General features: G+C 49.5%; 10 protein-coding genes across 10 annotated transcripts; 4 read left to right on the forward strand and 6 right to left on the reverse strand.

The window, feature by feature from the left end:
• Nucleotides 1-373: 373 nt before the first annotated feature.
• P152DRAFT_425554 (uncharacterized protein) lies at nt 374-3965 on the reverse strand. Its single transcript, XM_033677235.1, has 4 exons — nt 2726-3965; nt 2328-2652; nt 2089-2277; nt 374-2026 (listed from the first exon to the last, which is right to left on the reverse strand). The coding sequence occupies exons 1-4, from the start codon at nt 3516-3518 to the stop codon at nt 484-486; spliced, it is 2850 nt and encodes a 949-aa protein (XP_033529671.1). The 5' UTR covers nt 3519-3965; the 3' UTR covers nt 374-483.
• Nucleotides 3966-4433: 468 nt separating this feature from the next.
• P152DRAFT_517827 (uncharacterized protein) lies at nt 4434-5638 on the forward strand. The gene is made up of 2 exons (XM_033683031.1): nt 4434-4634; nt 4704-5638. The coding sequence occupies exons 1-2, from the start codon at nt 4613-4615 to the stop codon at nt 5369-5371; spliced, it is 690 nt and encodes a 229-aa protein (XP_033529672.1). The 5' UTR covers nt 4434-4612; the 3' UTR covers nt 5372-5638.
• Nucleotides 5639-6746: 1108 nt separating this feature from the next.
• P152DRAFT_485751 (uncharacterized protein) lies at nt 6747-7646 on the reverse strand (the record flags this gene model as incomplete). The annotated part of the gene is made up of 2 exons (XM_033682064.1): nt 6747-7030; nt 7514-7646. The coding sequence occupies 2 exons, from the start codon at nt 7644-7646 to the stop codon at nt 6921-6923; spliced, it is 243 nt and encodes an 80-aa protein (XP_033529673.1). The 3' UTR covers nt 6747-6920.
• A 1344-nt stretch (nt 7647-8990) lies between these two features.
• P152DRAFT_462919 (uncharacterized protein) lies at nt 8991-9888 on the forward strand. The gene has a single exon (XM_033680437.1). It carries the CDS (start codon nt 9181-9183, stop codon nt 9538-9540), a length of 360 nt encoding a protein of 119 aa, XP_033529674.1. The 5' UTR covers nt 8991-9180; the 3' UTR covers nt 9541-9888.
• A 1109-nt stretch (nt 9889-10997) lies between these two features.
• P152DRAFT_517829 (uncharacterized protein) lies at nt 10998-11821 on the reverse strand (the record flags this gene model as incomplete). Its single annotated transcript, XM_033683032.1, has 2 exons — nt 10998-11027; nt 11129-11821. 2 exons carry the CDS (start codon nt 11819-11821, stop codon nt 10998-11000), a joined length of 723 nt encoding a protein of 240 aa, XP_033529675.1.
• Nucleotides 11822-12617: 796 nt separating this feature from the next.
• P152DRAFT_453174 (uncharacterized protein) lies at nt 12618-13625 on the reverse strand (the record flags this gene model as incomplete). The annotated part of the gene is made up of 1 exon (XM_033678345.1): nt 12618-13625. The coding sequence occupies one exon, from the start codon at nt 13623-13625 to the stop codon at nt 12618-12620; it is 1008 nt and encodes a 335-aa protein (XP_033529676.1).
• Nucleotides 13626-14959: 1334 nt separating this feature from the next.
• On the reverse strand, nt 14960-15634 carry P152DRAFT_462922 (uncharacterized protein). Its single transcript, XM_033680438.1, has 2 exons — nt 15545-15634; nt 14960-15494 (listed from the first exon to the last, which is right to left on the reverse strand). The coding sequence occupies exons 1-2, from the start codon at nt 15606-15608 to the stop codon at nt 15040-15042; spliced, it is 519 nt and encodes a 172-aa protein (XP_033529677.1). The 5' UTR covers nt 15609-15634; the 3' UTR covers nt 14960-15039.
• A 1133-nt stretch (nt 15635-16767) lies between these two features.
• On the forward strand, nt 16768-18419 carry P152DRAFT_257482 (uncharacterized protein). The gene is made up of 6 exons (XM_033674760.1): nt 16768-16828; nt 16876-17212; nt 17259-17480; nt 17528-17686; nt 17734-18211; nt 18267-18419. The coding sequence occupies exons 2-6, from the start codon at nt 16990-16992 to the stop codon at nt 18286-18288; spliced, it is 1104 nt and encodes a 367-aa protein (XP_033529678.1). The 5' UTR covers nt 16768-16828; nt 16876-16989; the 3' UTR covers nt 18289-18419.
• A 131-nt stretch (nt 18420-18550) lies between these two features.
• On the forward strand, nt 18551-19639 carry P152DRAFT_453176 (uncharacterized protein; the record flags this gene model as incomplete). The annotated part of the gene is made up of 4 exons (XM_033678346.1): nt 18551-18666; nt 18714-18835; nt 18879-19046; nt 19098-19639. 4 exons carry the CDS (start codon nt 18551-18553, stop codon nt 19637-19639), a joined length of 948 nt encoding a protein of 315 aa, XP_033529679.1.
• A 67-nt stretch (nt 19640-19706) lies between these two features.
• P152DRAFT_517833 (uncharacterized protein) lies at nt 19707-21773 on the reverse strand. The gene is made up of 17 exons (XM_033683033.1): nt 21688-21773; nt 21507-21579; nt 21416-21454; nt 21338-21370; nt 21247-21282; nt 21148-21199; nt 21040-21100; nt 20956-20992; nt 20852-20909; nt 20735-20797; nt 20637-20687; nt 20539-20590; nt 20188-20226; nt 20096-20141; nt 19992-20048; nt 19891-19941; nt 19707-19843 (listed from the first exon to the last, which is right to left on the reverse strand). Exons 2-17 carry the CDS (start codon nt 21577-21579, stop codon nt 19806-19808), a joined length of 786 nt encoding a protein of 261 aa, XP_033529680.1. The 5' UTR covers nt 21688-21773; the 3' UTR covers nt 19707-19805.
• Between the last annotated feature and the right edge of the window lie 113 nt (nt 21774-21886).

Consider the following 21886-nt stretch of genomic DNA (forward strand, 5'->3'; position numbering starts at 1 on the left):
ACTGCGATCTGCTATTTACATCTGTGGGCAAACGGTCTACCCATCCCTTCTGCCTTAGGCCGCAAGGCCACAACACACAGACTGGGCAAAGCCCAAGACTGTCACACAACCTACTAGTACGGAGGATCTCGGTTTTTATATCGATTTACATCCTGAGTTCTGATATATAGATGATGGTAGTAAAATTGTACTTTTGGCCTGGGTTGTGGTTTTGGTCTGGGAGCACCCACAACCTCCGGTTGTGGGGCGGTCATGGGGCACGGATATGCCTCTGTAGCATCACAGAAACTAGGGTCCGAAATAAAGAGTAGAAACTGGACATCGGTGCGATGTTCGATGGAATAACTAGAGTATAGCATAGCACAGTGTGGCTAGATTATCGCCCAAGTTCAAGTGAACTATAATAGATTCATATACAGGTCGCGTGAAGACACGATTTTGTGCTTGTATTTCTTATCATGACCGTCAAATGAGCCCCCGAATTCAACCCTGCCATCTTCGTCCTATCTTTTCATTCGTTGTCGTTTCATTCGAAGGTGTTGTCTGATTCAATGATAACGCCTCATCAAGCGCCTCCGTTTCATTCAGGAATCTCGATACCGTCGACATCGCTGGCTTACCACACCCTTGCCCAGCTACATTGAAGTGGTAGTCTCGGGAAACCATACATCCATTCCCGAAATGTTTTGTCCCGCAGGACTTGCAAGTCGAAAATCTCATGATGTCTTGATATGCTTGCCACATATCTTTACCAGAGATGGTACACGACTTGCCAGTTTCGTCCTTGCCTTGAACATATACTTTGCATCCCTGACCTATGAGGCTATCGAGGGAGCACATCCCACTCTTTGGAAGTGCTTGATTGGCTTCGTATATCGTGTCCGGTTCATTCAGAAGGAAACTGGCAGCCAAGTCGCAGTTCTTGACTGTATTCAGAGCGTGCCCGCAAAGGGGTGCACCCTGACAATCGTAAGCTCTTTGGCCGATGCAGTACGCGTTGTCGGTGCCCTTCTTCTCCGACATATCGCTTGGGCATGGAAGAAAAACGTTAGTAAACCGATTGTAGCCTTCCGTTTGAATGACGGCATAGGTTGGATCCACTCCCTCATTCGATGTTCCCATCGGGATAACCCACTTGAAGTGAGTTTTGTCTCGAGTAATTTTGACATTGTTGCGCTCTCCAACTTCCTTCCATTTGAATTCGCGATTGTCGTTGGCATCAGCTGTAGCGGGTCCATCATATTTGAATAATGTTGAGCCTTCAACCATATAATGAGCAGTAACAAAATTGGGGCCATAGGATATTGGCCATGCACCCCAATTGTGGTATCTGCTATCATCCGTGAAGTAAATGCGGATAAAACCATAAGGAAGGAGGACATTTGCTTCAATTGTCGTCTCTGTAGGCGAGGTTTTGATCTTGACGTCCCGCACAACACGACCATCAAGTCCCTTGGTTGCTCCACCGTGGGGGTTAGAAGCATCTCCCATCTTGCCATCAGCGCCAATAGCCTTGACAGTCACCACCATAGCCTTTGTCTCTATTAGGATATTCCCGATAGTGACCTTGCGCATGAAACCTGGTAAGCGGACTAGTTCTTCCTCGCCGGTATATACGGCGAATCCATAGGGGTTCCCCCCGGGGTGGCTCCATTCGACATGAAGAGAGGTGTAGTCCAGGCCAGTGACTTTTGTAACCGGCTTCCCTGGTGAGCTTCCACCGTTATAAGACGAAAGATGGTCCTGAATAAGAGGGCTGCCACCTGGAACGAAGTTGATGATTTTGTCCATGTATGTTTCGCTTGGAAGAGAGTTGTAAGGATTTGGCATGACTGCGGGAGTGATGTGAATAAGACCTGCTTTATTTTCGGCGGCCAACTTAGCTACCTCGACCGCTCTGTCCTCCGGAACTTGATAGATGATATGCCATATCTTTCGAGGGTCGCTTGGTTTCCAATTAATCTCGGTATAGTTCTTCATGATGTAGTTTTCGTAACTACTCTCGAAAGTCATGAGCGTATCCGAGCTACGAGTCGTTAGCTGCGTGCGTACAAGACATAAATTGGAGCGAGAAAGCCATGTACGAACCTATTTTCGTAGCACTTTTCCACTCCGGTTCCAGGATTGAGCACGGTGTAAGCTCCAGGATATTTACGTTTGGTATTATCGCTGATGAATTGATAAACTTCGGCCCACCTATTAGGATTGCTTGTATCACCGCATTGATTCCATCCTTCATCAAAGAAGATGCCTCCTATTTTATCTGCCCCATATAACCTAAATTAAGTTAATACTGGACGCTGAATTCTTGAGCTTTGTGTACTTACTTGTACCATAAATCTACGTCACGTTCGATTTGAGCGACCCAGTCTTCCACTGTTCGTGAGCCCAGCCGAGTTTCAAATGGTTCAAACTTTGGGTCATCGGAGGTAGCCAATCCAAGGTACCCTGTTCTCACATAGCCAATAACTTTCTTCTTCTTAGCCACTGCCTCTGTGAGAACGGCCATCCACTTTTTATTAACAGCCACGTCCGGGCCGTTCAGGACATTTGCAACCAGGACGCTGACTTTGTCATTGGGATAGGCGATCATTCTCCTCCATAGATCGTACCCTCCTCCTGGGTGGATGTAAGAAGCAAGAGCTACTTGTTCTGTGGTCAAGAATGTTAGTTAAATTACTTGAACCACGTTATGCGGCGGTTAAATGAAGGATCAAGTACTTACGGCCAGCGTCGCCGCCCGAGCCTCCTGGTGTCGATGGGTTAGGGCCTGTCTCATTGCCCGGTTGGGGGAGGGGACCTTCTATTACGCCAGGCACTGCGTCGATCTGGGCAACGAGGGCCTCGAATTCTGCGCCGATGGCAGCGGCGCTGATGTCCCTCGCGACGCCGCCGACGTCGGGGCAGCCGGGGCGGAAGATATCGTTGCCGGAGTCGTATGGCGGGTCAGACACGGTGTCGTCCGGCTGCGCGGGCTCGGTCTCGAGGAGGGGCGGTCCGCCGTCCACGTCGCGTGGCTCCTGCAGCGGCGCCATCCTCCTGACATTGGGCCTGTCCGGGTAGACGAGAATCTGCTTCTGGACGTACTTGGCCATGGCGAACCAGGCAAAGTTGTCGGCGTTGCGCTGTGGATAGTAACCCGACCACTGGGCAGTGTTATAGGGCGGTGGCTCGACATAGTTGGCCAGCACCTTGGCGAACAGCGGCCCGTACATGGACTCCCACGAGCGCCTGCCGTTCCAGATGACATTGCTCTGTAGGTCGCGCACGTAGGGACTCGACGCGTTGGCGTTCATGAAATAGTTGAGATGGGTGATCTCGTGGAAGAAGACACGGGCGTGGTTGTCCCAGTTCATGAGGTCCTTTTTCTCCGGCAGGGTCTTGCCGCTGTTCACGGCGGTAATCTCGCCCAGGGTCTTAAGGTTGAAGAACTCGGCGCAGAAAGTGATACGGTCGTACCATAGGGTGGGGTCCCTGCCGTAGCCCCGCGTGTTCTCGCTGAAGGCCTGTGACTTCATCTGGTGTGCCTGTCCGACTGGCGGCTGGCCAGTCCTGGAGCATTGTCCGTTGTTGGTCGCATCACCGCAGGCGTTCGTGGGATCCGTGCTATCAGGGCCCGCCTTGCCGTCGCTGCAGCGTACCTCGATCCACAGGAAGCGGAACGACGAGGCTGGATTTCCGATGAGTCGGCTCCACGGGTACTCCCAAATTTGGGCGGCTTGGTGATAGATCTGCTTGATTTCAGCCCTCGTATCGTCCGTAAGCGGCCACTGGTTGATCGGAGTGTTCTTGCCGCCCCAGAAATCCGTCGCGGCCTGAAGCTTCCACTGAATATCATTGAGCTCGCCCAGTGCAGCAATCTGCTGGAAGTCGCGAAAGGCTTGCTGGATGACATGAACGCGGTCGCCGATGCCGTTGCAACCCTTGAATCCGTACAGCCGCGTGCCTCGGAGGTTTTCTATCGCGATCGGGCTGCCGTCGTCGTTATTTAGTGGCGGATACGGCTGGATTGGATCGTTTGTAAAGTCGGGCGCGACGTCCCAGACGGTAAGAGCGGCCGCAACGTGCAGCAACACCAGCCCGCTCTGTAGCAGCTGAGCGAGGAAACGAGCCATCGCGTTTGTAAGCTGACTGTGACGTTCTCCTTGGGTATGTCTAGAGCGCTTTGAAGGCACGCAGCCCGCGTATATAAGCACCTTAGACTCTGGCGTGTAAACATTTTACTACCTGGCCGAAGCCCTGCTATCGTTGCGTCGAACGGGGCCATGTTGAATAAAATTTGATATTCCACTTCTAGAGTGCAGGAACAATGTTGCGAAGAGTTGGATGCCTTTCCTAGACACTTACCCTTGCGGGCAGATAGAAAACTGCCCATGCCCCGCTGTTTCTCTTTCAAGGGTCCGTTAACTCGGAAAAACCCTTACGCGCTTTGCTCCCTATCGAATCCTTTGATCCTTCGCCCGTTTTATTTTAGGTCCGCGGATTTCCAGACTGCGAGCAAGTAAGCAAGCACAGGCCGATACCAGACCAAACTGTCCGTACGGATCAAATACGGCATCGTCGCATCCCACCATAAGCAACACGCCTCCACCGCTTGCTTCAAGCTCCAACGATGAAGACACCTGCAGACAGATGTGAGTACATACAGGGCCCCTCTGCCAACAATACGTCTAGGCTCGAGCTGACTGCAACTTGGGAAAAAGGGGCAGAGCCCAGGCCGAAGCCCAAACCGTCGCCGCCGGAACGCTCGCGTGTCGTGCTTCTGGACGACAGCGTTTCCGTCTGGGGGTGGCCGTCACGTGGCGGCCTGATCGTGCTCGAGCAGGCCACCGCCCTCGACTTCGAGATGCTGCAGCTCGACAGCGTCAATCTGGCCCTGGCCCGCGACGACGACCGCGCCCGCGAGGACGAGCACTGCCAGCGCCTGCTCTGGCTCGGTGCCAGGTGGTTCGACAGTCGCGAGAGGTACGGCTTCGTGTGGAACCTCTCGAGGCAACTGTCCCCTGCCATCTCGGCCGTCGAGCGAGGCGAGCAGCCTGCGCCGACGAGGCCGGAGCGCTGGTGGGTCCGCGTCGCATTCTCTAACGGCCAGGATCCGCATGGCGGTTTCTGGGTGGGCGAATGGGACTCCCGTATATACGGTTCGCGAGGCGACAGGCAGGCGCCAGTACATCTCGACGCCGCTCAAATTGCCCTCGCGCGTAACATGGGCGAGAAGTGCAGGATCCTCGAGGCTCTGGGGGCCACGTACTTTGACAGTCTGGACAGCTACCGGGGAGAGGCGTGCGTGAATGCCTGGCACCATAAGCACACTGGGGAGTTCGGGCCCTTAGTCATCCACGACCACCAAGGCGTCAACGGTGACGACTAGTTAGAGGCCCAACTCTCCTTTCCCACTGTAATAGTATAGTCGTATATAGGGCCAACTGCCGAGATGGCGGGTTCTTGTTCAGGAACCCGACCTTCCGTACAGATACACGCTCGAGCTCCTGACCTGGTTAAGAATTGCACGAACATCGACGGATTAAAGAAATTCGAAGGATTAAAGGATCCCAATCCCTTTTCTGGGGCCGTGTCACGGATTGATACTGGATGATGTAAAATCAAGGTAGTATGTCATGGGCCCAAACCACGAAGGATTTAGTAAGCTGGTAACGCTATTGAATTGCTAAAGAGAGAAGGAAAAGATCTCTCTTACTGCGATCTGCTATTTACATCTGTAGGCAAACGGTCTACCCATCCCTTCTGCCTTAGACCGCAAGGCCACAACACACAGACTGGGCAAAGCCCAAGACTGTCACACATGACACCGATTCGCGATATCTTCTTATCGTTATTACGCGTGAGCCATTATAGTCGATACGAACTCGTGGTGCTATTTTAGTTTCCGGGCTATCTCTACTCCTTTCTATTCCTTACTAGTTAATAGCGCGTTATCGTTAGGGTTCGGGTCTGGTAGCTAGAGATAGTCTCCTAAGTTCGGGTGATACCCATAGCTTAAGAAAAACGGGCTTATTGCTGTCGATGAGGCCGTTCGTGCGAGCACGGAGGCTTAAAGAGTTAGGAGGTGCTCGTCCTAATTATCTTAGAAGAAATCGTAGAAGTGTCGGAGGTACTCTTCTAAGACCTAATTTATCCTTTCTATACTTCTATCGGTTTCTGGGTAAAAAGTAGTTAATAATCGTTACTTAATGACACGGTCTGGATGCGCAAGGTCTGCGATTACCAAGTTCCATTAATCTAAACTGAAGAGAGAGAGAGAGAGAAGAAATCTCCCGGCACCTTTGTGCGCGAGATAGCGACTCTCCTCTCCAATGCCCTACTGCTGTGTTACCATGTTTGTTTGCTTCTCTGATATAATCCACCAGCCACGTCTTCAGCCACAACCAAGGGAACAGGCCACAGGCCTGGGACCATAACACTTAATTCCTAATATCTTATAGATTTATTTCTAGACTCCTTTAACGAAGTTATCTCCTCTGTCTGATATAATGGCTATTGGTAGCAAGTGGTATAGAATGTAGTGCTTAATCATCATAGCTGCTACTGTCTCTCCTTCCATATCTTTACAGGGGATAAAGATCGCGCCTTTGCCTAACCTGTCAACAATCCTCCGTGGGGGAAGAAATTGATGGCCCATACAAAGCGTCTTGGCACTACATCACCAGTTTTCCAGATCTTTACAACTAACAGATTACAAACTCCAACCTACTACAACGCCACCGTCTTCTCTTCATGGAACGTGTAGAAGTATTGATACGTGATTGATTAATCTATCTAGGAGTATGGGAGGCCTCGGAGGAATAGGAGGTGACCACATGGTACTAGCCGTATTGGGATGTCACCTGACTCCCAACCTCTAGAGGATGGTTGATATCTAACACTCCTCCTTAAACATCATCTTCAGGGTAAGGCCGTCGTTAAGGTGGCTCACGCGGTGCTTCAGGGGCAGTTTGCCGTTCCGGGATGTCCGTGGGTGGTGTTGAAGGTGCTGGGTAAAGGGCTAGGTGGTTCTTGATCGGATTGAGGGCTTGAAATAGTGAGCCAGTAACGAGAGGTTATTCACCGTGTAAGCTGTGTCTCAGTAGTCCTTCCAGTTAAGGGCCTAGGTGGTTCTTGATCGGATTGAGGGCTTGAACAGTGAGCCAGTAATGAGGGGTTATTCACCGTGTAAGCTGTGTCTCAGTAGTCCTTCCAGTTAAGGGTCTAGGTGGTTCTTTGGTGATAAAGTCCTAAGATAGTTTCTTGGTCGGATTAAGGGCTTGAAAGCGGTAAGACAGTGACGTTGAGTTTATTTAACGTGTGACGTGTGTATCAGTGGTCCTTTCCAGTTAAGGTGTGGTTCATGTTGTTGTCCTTCTTGTATATCGGTGGAGGGGTAGAAGGAGTCCCGCTCGATCAGCATATCTCTGGAGGGGAGCAGTGATCCCGCTCGATCAGTGTATCGCCGGAGGGGAGGAGTGATCCCGCTCGATCAGCGTATCGCCGGAGGGGAGGATGGTCTCTGTGGTACCGGAGGAGAGGATGGTCTCTGTGGTGCCGGAGGAGAGGATGGTCTCCGTGATGGGGTTGGTCGCCGTGGGAGAGGATGGTTCCCTCGGTGGCGAGGGATGACGGTAGAGAGGAGGTAGCTCCCCCGTAGCCATAGTATCGTGATGCTTATGGGTAGTATCAACGGGATTGATGGCTCCCCCGCAACCATGGTATCACGATGCTTATGGGTGGTATATCGATCCATGCAGGCGGAGATTGATGGCTCCCCCGTAACCATGGCATCGTGATGCTTGTGGTTGAAGTGTTCGCGTAGGTACGAGGTCTATGGCTCTCCGTGTCGTCGACGAGGTTAAAGAAGACCACGGTATGGATAGCTTCGGCAGAGGTGATAGGCTGTAAGGTCACGAGATGGTTGTGGGCATAGAGTGAGATGGTCACGAGTAATAGACGAGTAGTGGACGAGTCAAGCGGTATAGATTGATAATATCTGTGCCTCAATACTTAGACTGATCCTTAAAGAAGGAGAAGGAGAAGGGTTCAATGAAGGGTCCTCAAATAGTGGCTCCATTGTGTTACACGTGACTTAGCAGTAGAGGTTAGGAGTCAGGTGACATCCCAATACGGCTAGTATCATTTGTGGTTACCTCCTATTCCTCCGAGGCCTCCCATACTCCTAGATAGATCAATCAATCACGTATCAATAATTCTACAAGAACTATTTAATAACTAACAGCGAACCTTAAGGACGGAAGAGAGTGAGTTCCTTCTGCCTATTGATTCGTATATGCTTGCTGAACTGATGTAGAACTCTTGGACAGCCGATCTCTGAATATGTTTTCTAAAGGATCTTCTTCTTCGACTGTAGCAGAAGATGGCGCATCTGCTCCATCTTCATTGTTACCGCCTCCAACATCGAAGCAAGGACTCGCGATCGGGGGGCGCGGTAGTTTGTGTAGCAGAATGGTCGATAGCTAGGATCTATAGCTCCGAATTCCAAATTTTTGAGATAGAATTGGTCTATATTGCGCGTAGAATCATTCCATGAAGCTAATGATGTTGACCTAAATGCTCACCAATTTGCATGCCACGAACGTCAACGTCACCAAAAAATTTCAAATTTGTCTCAGGCCCTTCGTGTGGGTAACCCATTTTGGGTTAGCGCCTTGGCGTCCCACTAAGGGCCTGAGAGTCTGAGGTAACATAAACATTCCCCACCTAGCCTCCATAGGAATCCACATCTTCTCTACTATCAGTCTTTGTAACACATACGAAACCATAACAGAATCCCTCTAGTATTTCAAGCCTGCGGCTACAATGCATCCAGGGCAAGAATAATAATGGCATTGGAAACTAAGATCAAAACGCATAGATTTCATGGGAAAGGCTTCTGGAGACACGGAGTTGATGAACTCCGATTGGAGCCGATGTTCCTGATTTAACTTTCCTGTGCGGGCCGAACCCATCCCGTTCCGACAGCAAATCGTGGGGCTTCACATGTCTTCGCATGGCAAAATCATAAATCTGGGGAACATAAATGTGTAGCCGGTCGTCATAAAGCGTACTCACAAATTTGATCAATGGATTTCGAAGCAAGACCTTCTGCTGCGCTCCGTGTGATCCCCTCACAACCACCATAAAACCTACTATTTGGACCCAGCCTATCATCATCAAATATATTGAACCAACATGAGGATCCATGCCGCTGTGATCTTCGCCATTGCTGGTACTCCTCTCGCGCAATCACCCACTATTACCTCATCCGGAGTGCCTCTTCCCAACGCAAGCGAATTCGCCTCCCAACTCGACGCCCTCAATGCCTATGTTAGCACCATGGACCCCGCGGAACAGTCCAGTGTCTTAGCGGTCATGGAGTCTGGGTACGACATCGGGACTGCTGTGGCCAACAGCTTTCTTTCATCCATACAAGCCAACTCGCCTAGTGCCACGATTCAAGGAACAACAAGCGGAGGAGCTGCGCCAACCTTAGGAGTACATACAATGGCAGGGCTTGCCGGTGTTGGAATGGCGGCTCTTGGGATGTTGTAATAGGCAGAGGAGAGGACTAGAAGAGACTTGCGGGCTCAATTTCAGGCTTGGGATAATAGGACTAGCAGGTTCATGCGGAGCATGATGAATGTACAGTTAGCATTGTCTTGATAATACGAAAAGCGGCTGGCTCACTTGACATGGACTTATTTCAGTTGGGACTCAGGCATCAAGATCCTTTGATGTTTGGATGACCACTTTCAAGATGGTCAATCTCTTTTACCAACCTTTCCTTTATACGAACATTCTTCTATAAAGACAAAGGTAAGGAATTTGCTGCAAACGGATAGGCAGGAAGGCTATATAATGAGCGGTCCTATACTGTTATTTAGTAAATCACAACTCAACTATTCTATAGATATTGGACTGTCATTCTAAGAACAACAGCTACAGCTGGTATTGTTCTTCGGCTTATCTTTCTTCCTTTGAACTATATGGAGTTCCTTACCCACTGTGCCTGAGGTTGAGCCTCTGCAGACATTCCAATCTCAACAGGAGGGTAATCGCGTCGTGAAGGCATTCCGTTAAGACGAGTACGTAGAATACTTTCAGGAACGTTATAGGTCGTTGCAGCAGTTAGGACACGTTTTATTTAGCCTTATTTAATAGCTAGTTTCGCTAATTTAACCCTGGCTTTGTTTAAAGGTAATTAAGGTTGTTATTATTAAGACATTGCGAAAATAGGGGGGTGATCGCTATGGTGAGTGAAAATTCGCAGCTCGGTGGTTTCCGCAGCTCGGTGGTGGATTACGTTAGATAGGACAAAGATAGTGTCGCACGTGATGTGCTAAAATGGTTGGGAGTGAGGTGCTGTTGTTCCAGCAGCGAAGTTGTTGTATTGTTGTGTGTTCTAGGTATCTGAAAGTTGCGTTCAAGTTGCGTGTTCTTATGTCAATGCCTGGTCCCCTGGCCCTCCAGATATATGAGATTCGTGGCAAGTTTATTAATGCAGTTTGTAGCCTCGAGCTGTCGCAATATGCCCCTGTTGGTTTCTACTGCCACCTAACATTCCTTTCACTGCCCCCTACCCCTGGGCTAGGCCTAATCAGGACTCTTCAGTGTTCTCCTATGTATTTAAGTTATCTTCATCTGGCTACTAGCTAGATCTCTTTTCCTAGACAATGGGAATCGTTAATACCAATTTGCGTTATGACTCTACAGTAACTGAGCCTAAGCAGCAATCGTGCTTAATCATCATCCCCGCATAAATGCGACACGAGCTCCCTTAGATGAAACCTTGGTCTGCGACAAGTACCATCCTCTGTCGAGGATTGTTAGATGCCCTACCAGGCAACCTGATTAGGTAATGCCCTACCAGGCAAGGCTGTCTGCCTTCTCAGTTTTCCAAAAGGCTGTCTGCCATCCTAGCTACGCAACGTTTGGGGGGTTGCACCCCCTCTCGCTCCGCTCGACCCCCCGCCATCCGGATCCTATGCTAGGAGGGATATTTGGTTCACTTAGTGAAACCAGTCTAAAGCGACAAGGCACTAAGGTAACGAGGTGTATAATATAATCGTTAACTACTAAGACAATAGTAAGCCACTGGCGTAATAGAATCAACCAATGACCGTATTAATCAGACACTAACCGTGTTTAAAACCGAATCCATCCGCTCCCGCAACCGTCCACCCACCGTTACCGTGTCACTAACATCCGTACCGTCCGCAACATCATCATCGTCTAACCGTAGATCCCAACTAACCAAGACCTCCATCTCCGACTTCCCCGTCACCGCGGGTCCAAACAATGACAGCGGGCTTAACTGTACGACGTCATCCCACCACGCGGGAACCAGCCCGCCCTCCGTCAATCTGTGAAAGCGGAACCCCTCCGCCATACACCAAGTCATGTACTGACTGTATAACGGCACCTCATCGGTCGACCTTACCACGTCCGGCTCTCCTAAGTAGGCTGCAACTCTCTGCAGCATCGACTGAGATACTAACGGAAACAGTCCAGCCGTACCTCGCCACGGATTCTCACTCCACGGCTTCTCGGGAGTTAAACACGACGCGCACCAGGAATCCGGTGCCACGATAACCTTCCCAGTCTTCGTCTTCGACGACCTCGTCTCCTCGACCGAATAACCCGGACCTAGCACCACTACGTGGCGATCGCAACCACGTCGCGAACAGCATAGCACCGTCGCCGTTCCCAAGGGCGTCTCCATCTTTTGTACCTCTACGAGCCCTCGCCCCCTATAGAGCGGTACCGTATCCTCCACCACTACCGTGGCCACTGGCTCCATTACTACGTCGCCAACTATCTCGTTACCGGTCATCTCGAGACCTCGACGATAACAACCAAGAAGGTGATCCCTAACGGACAGCTTATCAGTATCCCTTCATTACCAGGACACTCCATTAATCGGCTACCGCCTTATACTGACTCCAAACGTTGACTCAACGAGAAAAGAACCTTACCTGTTTACCTGACCTACCGATCAAAGCTGGTCTACCCACCTAAGTGACTAGTCAGTAGTTTCTATCAAACGACGCTCTACGAAGCGGAACCAAAACGAGTCAACGACGACGTCACAGTCAAACAAAGCGGGGATCCCCTCCATTAAGTACCTAAAGTGTTTACCAACACGTGATGTATGTATCACTCCATGCGGCCCTTTGAAAGGGCCTCTTGCACTCCCTTGGCAGTCCGTGCTTAGCCAGTGAACTTCATTGCATTACGTTCCTATGAGTGGCTTTCGCTACGCTCCAGCCCTAACGGTGAGACCTGAAGGTCTCCTACAAGAATCTACGGCCCATGCGGCCCACCGACTATAAGCAAAGATAGACATAGTCGAGGTGGGCCGTAAATCCTGCGCCACTGGCCGTGGCGTCAAGTACCCTTTCCAAGGGTTTTTAGAAGCCCTAGCTCTACCAGGCAAGGCTCTCTGCCATCCTAGCTTCGCTAACGTTTGGGGGGTTGCACCCCCTCTCCGCTTCGCTCCGACCCCCCGCCATCCGGATCCTATGCTAGGGAAGGACACTCTAGTCACTAGTAGATACAGTCATAAGCAATAAGTAAAGCAAGTACTAAGAGAAAAACCGTATACTAATTTCAACTATGAAAATACGCAGTCACGAGTAATAAACATCAAGCATCAGGTTGGACAACCAACCATACTCCAACGGACCCATTCCGCGATTTCCATCCTTGGGCAGGATCGCACCTAACGCCCGGACGCCAAACATCAACTCTAGATTCGGCTCAAACACAGGAAGGTTCCCCTCCGACGTTGCAAACTCCATCTTCTTATCCAGCGCCCAATATACCTGGATATCCCGCGTATCATACTGAACATAGCCTCCCGGCGTATTCGGCGCCCAATTCTGCGTCCGCATTATACCGCTGACATGGTACTCCTGCGCGAACGTCCTCCCACTCTTCCGCTTCTCATCCTCACCGACCTTCCACCTTGCCTCGCCTACCGGCTGCCCAGGCCCGTCCGCCAACCGGCAATTAAATAGGCTATGATCCGTCGAATCAAACATTATCGACCCTTTCGGACCAGGGATAACCGAAAACGGTCCGTCTTTCGCTACCCGTAGAAAATTCGTCTCCTCTACCCTTAGTAGACGAACCCGCTTCGCTGTTTGATCTTCGAACCCAACTCTAAAAGTTGTCGGAATATCTCCACCCCCTCCGTCCGTCTCGACCAACTTTTCCTGTACCCGCGCCGGATAACATACGCCCATTACCTGGACTGAGGTAGCAAACGTTAACTTCAGTCGGACGCCGACTCCCTTTATATGGACCTTATCGGTACGCCTCCAACAACTGTCGGGACCACTATTCATCGACCGCTGAACCGGAATCACCTGCGTAATCGGAACCCGGAAGTACGACTCCGCCGCTTGGGGACCTTCGCTACACAAGATAACCTTATCCGGATGACCCCTCAGAATCACCTTCTGAGGCGGACCTTTCGCAAGACGAGCAACCTCATCCTTTACCGCACGTTGGACTACGCGGGAAACTACCGCCTTTCCTATAGTCTTCTTTCCGCTTCGCTTCTTTAGCGGCATCCTCTTCTTATACGGCTTACGACCATAGCCCTTTCGGCTAGACGAGTATCGAGCGACCATAATGTTTACCAACCCAGTTTAGCAACTGAACGAAAACTAATCGTAGACGACGTTACAATAGCAGCGGAGGTGGGGATCCCCTCCATTAAGTACCTACAGTGTTTACCAACACGTGATCCCGCTAGCATTCCATGCGGCCCTTTCAAAGGGCCTGATGCATTATCTTGGCAGCTAATGCTTATTAATGAACTCCGTTGCACTTCGTTCCTATTGGTTGCATTCCTACGTCATGCCTAAAAGTGACTTCTGCGAAGTCCTAACAAAATCTACGGCCCATGCGGCCCACCGACTATAAGCAAAGATAGACATAGTCGGTCGTGGGCCGTAATCCACCAGCCACTGGCCGTGGCTGAATGTACCCTTTGCCAAGGGTTTTTAGATGCCCTACCAGGCACCCTGATTAGGTAACGCCCTACCAGGCAAGGTATCTCTGCCTCCTTAGTCCCTGAGTAAAACCTATTGGTTAAGGCTCTCTGCCTTCCTAGCTTCGCAATGTTTGGGGGGTTGTACCCCCTCTCCACTTCGCTCCGACCCCCCGCTATCCGGAAATCGTACTGGGAGGGAAGACTTGATCAGTTAGTAAAGACGTGATCTTCAGTGAAACCAGTCCAAAGTGAGACGGTTTGATCGCAGAAGTTACGAGAACCACTTTCATTTATTGCAAAGCTAAAGAAGAAGAGCTATCTACGACGCGTGCGCGATGTCCAAGACTTCGACAGTTGACTTAGTCACGTGACTATCATTCAGGAGACAGGCCACAGGCCTGGAACCATAACAGGAATCGTTAATACCAATTTGCGTTATGACTCTACAGTAACTGAGCCTAAGCAGCAATCGTGCTTAATCATCATCCCCGCATAAATGCGACACTTCGCAGAAGTCACTCGTAGACCGCAGCGTAGCGGAGGTAACCAATAGGAACGCAATGCAATGAAGTTCACTTGTTAAGCACGGACTGCCAAGTGAGTGCAAGAGACCCTTTGAAAGGGCCGCATGGAGTGATGCACGGGTCACGTGGACCTCGTAGAGGTTTCCTATAAGGAAGGGGGTCCCCCACTAGATTCGTAGAAGGCGGATTTAATAGAAGAGCCATTCCACTACACTGCGCTACGCTTCGCTGCGCTCTCGTTTCGTTCCAGGCGCGCTATAGGTATCTAGGCCGCTAATCGATAGATTCTAGACTGATCTAGACGACTCGGTAGAGGATTACTTAGTAAGTACTAATGATTAATAGAAGAGAAAGAGGCGAAAGTCCTCGGTAGAGTATCTTGGTCCTTGATGACGATAAGGAGACTGATTACAAGTCCGGTAGGGCGGGTCCTCTTGGTAGAAGAAGTTGGCGGTTGCCTCGACGGCTTAGAGATGCCGTTACGGAGCGAAGCGGAGAGGGAGTCATTGGCGATAGCGCACCGGATCAGTGACCGGTAGCGTGGGTATCATATATGCGAGTGGAATGGAGCACGGAATTGTTGGTGTAGTCGAGAGAGTCGGTGGACGGAGTACCCGCATTCGCACTGGGACACGGGAAACGTGTGTCGAGAGCCGCGGTGTGAGGCTCATACGCAGCTGACGGAATTGGAGGTAGCGCTGGGGACGGCAGGACAATGGTCGTGACGAGATGGGTCTCGGTCGTCGATGGGAGTGGGAGACGCGGAGGACGAGAGGGCCGGTAGGGACGCCAAGGAAATGCACTCTGCCAAGAGGGCCGCATGATCGAAGTACACGGGTGAAGTGGGTCGATAGATAAATTGTTATATAAGAAGGGGATTCCTACTGGATCTCCTGTAGCGATGTCTTCGACGACTCGTCTTCGTTTCGCCTCGTTTCGTTGATAAACGGGTCGGATAGGATGGTTTACCGCGTAACTGCCTTGTTAGGATGGTTAACTAGTGGATCATAGATGGATTCGTATGGCTTACCTCGAGAGTCTTTGCTCGCGGAGTCGGATGGTCTCGTTAGTAGAGTCTGGTGATGTTGTTTCATCGCGGATCGTGTCGCGTCGTCTGGTTAAGCGTTGGTGCCTTGTAGCCTGACTGGCTTGTCAGTGTCTGTGTTATTGTGGGCTAGCAGTTCACCACAGGTTCGGAAAAACCTCGTCGCAGGTACGATCTCGGCGCAGGTAGAATTAGCCCGTGGCGGTGCAATTCTCTACCTGCGGTCAACTTTTAGCTTGTACTTTACATAAGCGCAAAAAAACATGCCACCGATCGAAAGTTACTGGTATTTCGGCAGTAGATGTACTGCATATGCTACACATAGCGCATAAAGAATTTCTGCCCACACCTCCCACCTATCTGTTACTTCTCTTTTCCCTGGAATTGACTTTAGAGATGCCAGTATCTGATTCTATCACCGACAGGTATAAATATGTCTAATGTCTTCCGCTAGGCCCCCAACTCCGGTCAATGCTCGTACAGCGCAATGGTTATCGATGCTAGTAAGGAATATGCAGACCACATGCGGGGCATATATTGACCCAAATAGCACACCACACCCACGGCGGCCCGTCAGGGAATACTTGGTCTCTCATAGGACGATGAGGCACATGCTGAAGACATGCACGCGAATGAGATCCGTCCAATCATGTCGGAGGACGTCGCTGATATCGTCCGGATGGGATATACCAAGGCAAGTTTATGGACTGACGGTATCGAACATATACTAAGCATATACAGGAATTCCTGGAGGAGTATGGGCTGGTGATTGCGTCCAATGGTCCCTCTAAAGTAGTCGTTCGGGAGGTTTATGATCATATTACGCTACCAGGGTACCCATTCACTAGTGTTAAGGGGATCCTTCACTGTATTCGCTCCGCACCGATCATTCCATATCGAAAAGCGTCAATTTCGGATGCCCGGGCCGCAATTAGCAAAGTGATGTCTGGGGTGTGTTGCGCATATACTTTGGATATACACTGCTTATGTACAGCAGATTCAGTTCAGTATCCGCGCGATTGGAAACCCTGAAAAGCACCACTTTCGCTTCCTGGGCATGTCTGGGAAGAAGGGTGACGAAACGACACATGCGTGGCATATGCAATACCGTTGTTCTGGGATTCGCCACTGCGAACTGGCCCATCAGAGTATCCTGACCTTATGCAGAGCATATGATCGTGTCCGTGTTGAAACTATTACTAAGATTCGACAGTTCAGTAGTCGGGTGTCTACTAATATTACCCAGGAGCTTAAACTAGAGACAGAAAGGTACCTATATGATGCATATGCCAAATATATACTGAACATATTCGTAGCTTCTACAATGCGTTCATGATGAAGTGGAATCAAGATAAATGCAAACCGCCTGACGTTGCCGATATCATATGCTCTGCAGATCCAGATATATATGAGCTCAATGGAGTTTGTATATGCCATGCATATGGCCAACACATGCTGATCATATACAGATCACTTTCATTGGCTGCCCTCTGGCGAGTGCGCAGGAAACATGGCACTTTACTATTCCTGTCACTGCTTCGTTCGCACGCATTGATCAGGACTATCTACGGGCACTATTCCAGTACGGAGTTAAACCACAGAGGTCTCATTGCGTTTTTATCGATCAGACTACGGGCCGGAGGCGACGCTGTGGTAGGTAAATAGTCAAATATGTTAGGCATATGCTAAGTATTAGTAGGATTTGATCACCCGGAGGGCTATGGCAAGGTAGTGCAGAGGGAATGCGAGGTCCGATTTGATATATATGTCCCCGTCAACATGGCACGATATAAGTTTTTTGTACTCTGTGCATGCGGTCCGCATTCGCACCATCCTCCCTTTCCGAATCGCGTGTCTGAAGATGTTAGGCAACTCATCAGAAATGCTCTCAAAGAGGAGGATGTGTTGACTCTTACTCCGCGTATGCAGCGCACTTGCAGAACATATACCTAAGCTAACCAGTCATAGTCCGATTCATCCAGTCTCCCACATTCAAATCCCTGATGCAAGCATATGGCCAGGATATGTCAGAGGCTATTGCACGTGCTGTTGCGGTACGAGACCGCATTTCGATGTTGATTCGGAAACAACGGCTATTAGAGCATCCGGACGGAACATCGCTAGCTGGTCAGTATGTGTTATATATATGCACGGCATAGACTAATCATAAGCAGGCGTTGCGCGGGAGGCTGATATTGACCGCACCCGCCCAAACGAACAGCAGTGGATCAGGAAAATAGTATTTATCGACGAAGCCGGGGAAGCCTCAACATGTGGTTCGCACTACATTGTCATATGCATGACATATGCAGGAGCTAAACAATTTCACAAATCAAATATGTTTGAAATGGATACAGCATTCAAGGGCGTCCATGGTGGCCATAACGTGTTTTCCATCGCAGGGTGGGATTCTGAGGTTCGACGTAAGTTGACCATATACACGGCATATTTCGTAACTGACAATATCATGCTTGTTCGTCTATTGTTGGGTTTTTACCACCATAACAACGACCCCGCAATGGCGGACTCTTTTTTATCACCTGTTCGATACGTTCGATACTGTTGGGAGCGAAGTAATCCATTGGTGGCATACCCATCAAGGCTCTGGAATCCGGACATTTACCGTAGATATGGACAAGGCTTAGGCGTTCGGTGAGTTAAGGTATATGTACACCATATGAAGAGCATGGGCTAAGTTCATGCTTAGGTCTCGGCCAGTACTTGCATGAGTAAGACCCATCGTGGAGTGTTCTCGAGCATCTCTCGTATATCCTTATCTTCTGCCGAACGCATGTTCTGCGGAACCTCCGTAAATATAATCATGGCAAACTACGAGCACGCGATATCGAGTTCCTATGGTGCGCGAAATCCGAAGCGGAATTGGTATAAAAGGCTGCAGACGTATGCCAAGCATATCCTCAGCTTAAACCGTTCATTAACCACAAGCTCGAGGACTGGTGTATCATTGGCCTTGCGCCGGAGCATACCCGTATGTATCCGGAGTGGTTTACCTATGCGAGGAAGCATTCAGGTATCGCCGAAAGCTCTCATTTTAAGGATAACAACTTCACTGGCCGTAATCTTAGTCTGCTTGGGGCAGTAATGAGGTACGTACTATATATATGCTTTGCATATGGAATGCTTATGCCTCTAGGCTTCGCGATCATGCCTTCAACATCTTGACCAGTCGAGAGATTGAGCTATCGCGAGGTATACGCGCTACATGGCGGCAATGTGGACGCATCGAAAGTTACAGGACCAAGTTCTCTTACCAAGGTCAGTTATCCTATAGCCTAAGGCTTTTATATATGCTTAGTAGATCTATGGGTAGTTCGGAGACAACTCGAGGCTGCAGAGCGCCGCCAATTAGACCCTCGTCTCCCGTGGGATCCCACGAACCCGTTCATGGAACCGGCACAGCATGCGCCTGGCATATACGACGCCGATGACTGGAGGATTCTGGATGTAGCCGACGAGGTCGAACACGGTAAGATAGGCTATGCCATATATATGCCTAGCTATACTAATATTAAATAAGATTCCCTGCCTGCAAACGATACCCTGCCTGCAAACGATACCCTGCCTGCAATCGATCCCTTGCTCTATCTAGACGCTTGTAGAACCGTCGCTGTCGAGCAAATGCCTAACATAACCCCTACAGTTGTAATTCAGACGCCACCACGACAAATACAACCACCAGACCCTACATGCTCCGCATATGTACGGCACACGCGATCAGTCGACTCGCTTCTCCAGGCCGGACCGAGTTCAAGGCCAAATCGGCAAGCAAGTCCGCTTAGACCAAGCATAGGCTCTGCATATGCGCCAAAGCGGACTCACTCGCAGCGTCAGTCCACGGACGATACTGAGCATATGCACATACGTGATATCGAAAAGGATCGCGCAAATGGTATGACTCTCCGCAGTGCCACAAAAGCACATGCTCAGCGTATGTCAGTCCGGCGCGAAAGACCAGCACGCGCTCAGCATATGCGGACCAGAAGCCAGGAGGAGTTTCACGCAAAGGCAGCGGAGCTTGAAGCTAGAATCGAGGCGATGCTGGAGACGGATTTACTATAAACATATGCACGCCACATCCTATTCATATGCGAAATTGAACATGTCTTTCTTAAGAATATTCATGCTCCTTTATACTATCGACGTGTAGTGTACATGCTGCGCATATGAATTTGCCTTTTCAGGGATCAGTAGAAACTTCCCCATATGCTAAGCATATGGCCACGATTTAAGCCGTGGTTTTCCCTTTCTTTATAGGCTTGGTGACTACATCATATCAGCATATGCGACGGATATGCTAAAAATATACCTACCACGACTAGATTTGCGAGCTGCAGCAACTTTGGACTTATCCGTGTCAGGTACTGCATCAAGTCAGCATATGCCGAGTATATTTAATGATAGACATTACTGCCTTTGCTTGAAACACGTGGGCGTTTTGAAGCGCTGCCATCAGGAGGACTAGGGGATTCTGTGGGATCAACATATGCTGTGCATGTGCGCGAATAGACAACATACTTGACTTGTTGGATTTATCATTGTCGGAATTATAAGTAGCGGCAGACTTTATACGGTTAGTATATAATAAGCATATGCAATATATGACATACCTTGCGGCGTTTACTGGGTGTCGACATCACCGGAACAGGCTGTACATCTCTTGTTAGCATATATAAAGCATGTGTATCTTCGTTCACCGATTAGCATTCGGGTACGGGCGGCCCTGAAGGATGGGAGGGAGGAATCAAGGCGGCAGGGCTGGACACATGCCTAGCATCAGCCTAAGAGGGCTGCTTTAGGGAGCCGTTCATCGCGTGCTCCGAAATCGTCGCAAGGGGTACATAGGTTAGATATATATTGCCCATATAGAGTGGACCTACAATCACTCGAGTCGTCTTCGAACTGGTAAGGATGCAAACTGGGTGCAGAGAGTACATATACCATGCATGTGCAATACTCACGTCCCGATGGAACTTAGTCCCATACTGTGCAGCAAACTCGGGGTTTGCCGCCCTAAAAAGTGTCAGCATAGTATATGCATGGTATATGGGAAGCGTACGCATATGCCTCTATTGTATCGCACATCTTATTCATCTTGTGAGAGCCGCGTCTATACATGATTAGCATATGCGTTGGATATGCATAGCAGATGCATACCCAGGTTCATGAACGTATCCAGCACGACGCCATCCTCCGGAGCGGATCCAGAGCTTCAAGGCGCTATATATGCTCAGCAGATGCGATTTAAACGCATGCACAGGGAGTATGCTATACTTGTTTCCAGGGATAGACTCGCTATCATCGAGATTGGAGCGATCGTCGACCGGGTCGACTAAATATTCTTAGTATATGCTCTAGAGATATTATATCAGCCATACTAGCTCCGGGATGCTTTTGTCGGATATGGCGACGTAGCTGTAGATATTTAGTACATGTGGAGGGTATGCTGGACATGTACTCACTGCAGGTTGCTGACCAAAGGTCTTTCCACACATATCATCACCGTCAACTACAACATCACAGCTATACATGCTCAGTGTATGTGTCACATATAATATTATGGCACTTACACGTAGGTGTTCAGCTTCGAGAGCTTTACTCGGGGGTTGTCTGGAATATCGGCTGCATATGCTAAGCATCACTACAGTATATGTCCAGGATATACGAACTCTCGTCTTGAAGCTCTGCAACTTTGACGGGTGTACCTAGCATTGTATTAGCATATGCCTCGAACATGCAAAGCATATAATTATTACTTACGTCCTTTCTTTCCTCCAACAGTTTCGCGCTGGGCTGTATATGGTTAGTACATATCATGCATGCCTTGCGAGTACACACAGTTTGGCATATAATCAGGATTGTTGTTGGGAATCGGTCCTGCATATGCTCAGTGTATGTTCACTGAGTTGGATATATGCGCTGCATATACCATGAAAGTATCCCCATTGGTGGTGCGGGTTAGCTGCATTATCGATGCGTGCGCCTTCGTATGGTCGAGACATCTATGCAGCATATGCTCAATACATGCTCATATCATGTTTAGGGCGGGGAAGATGGCGCATATGCTTGTCACACGTGCCCAAGATGTTGAGTATGGGTTGGGTACATACCTTAAAGTGGTGAGATGTAAAAAAAGAAGAAGGATCTGGAAGGAAGAGCGACCATATGCACCAAATTCACATTGCGGTGTCCACTGTGGACGCGCAGCATATGTTGATATCAAAATTTTGAAAGATTTTATCAGGTGATTTGAGGCTTACGTAATTCACAGCAATCGAATTCAAAATTTACCAGTGAAATTACAGCGTA

Source organism: Eremomyces bilateralis (assembly GCF_010015585.1).
Source record: "Eremomyces bilateralis CBS 781.70 unplaced genomic scaffold P152scaffold_44, whole genome shotgun sequence".
Taxonomy (NCBI): Eukaryota; Fungi; Ascomycota; class Dothideomycetes; order Eremomycetales; family Eremomycetaceae; genus Eremomyces; species Eremomyces bilateralis.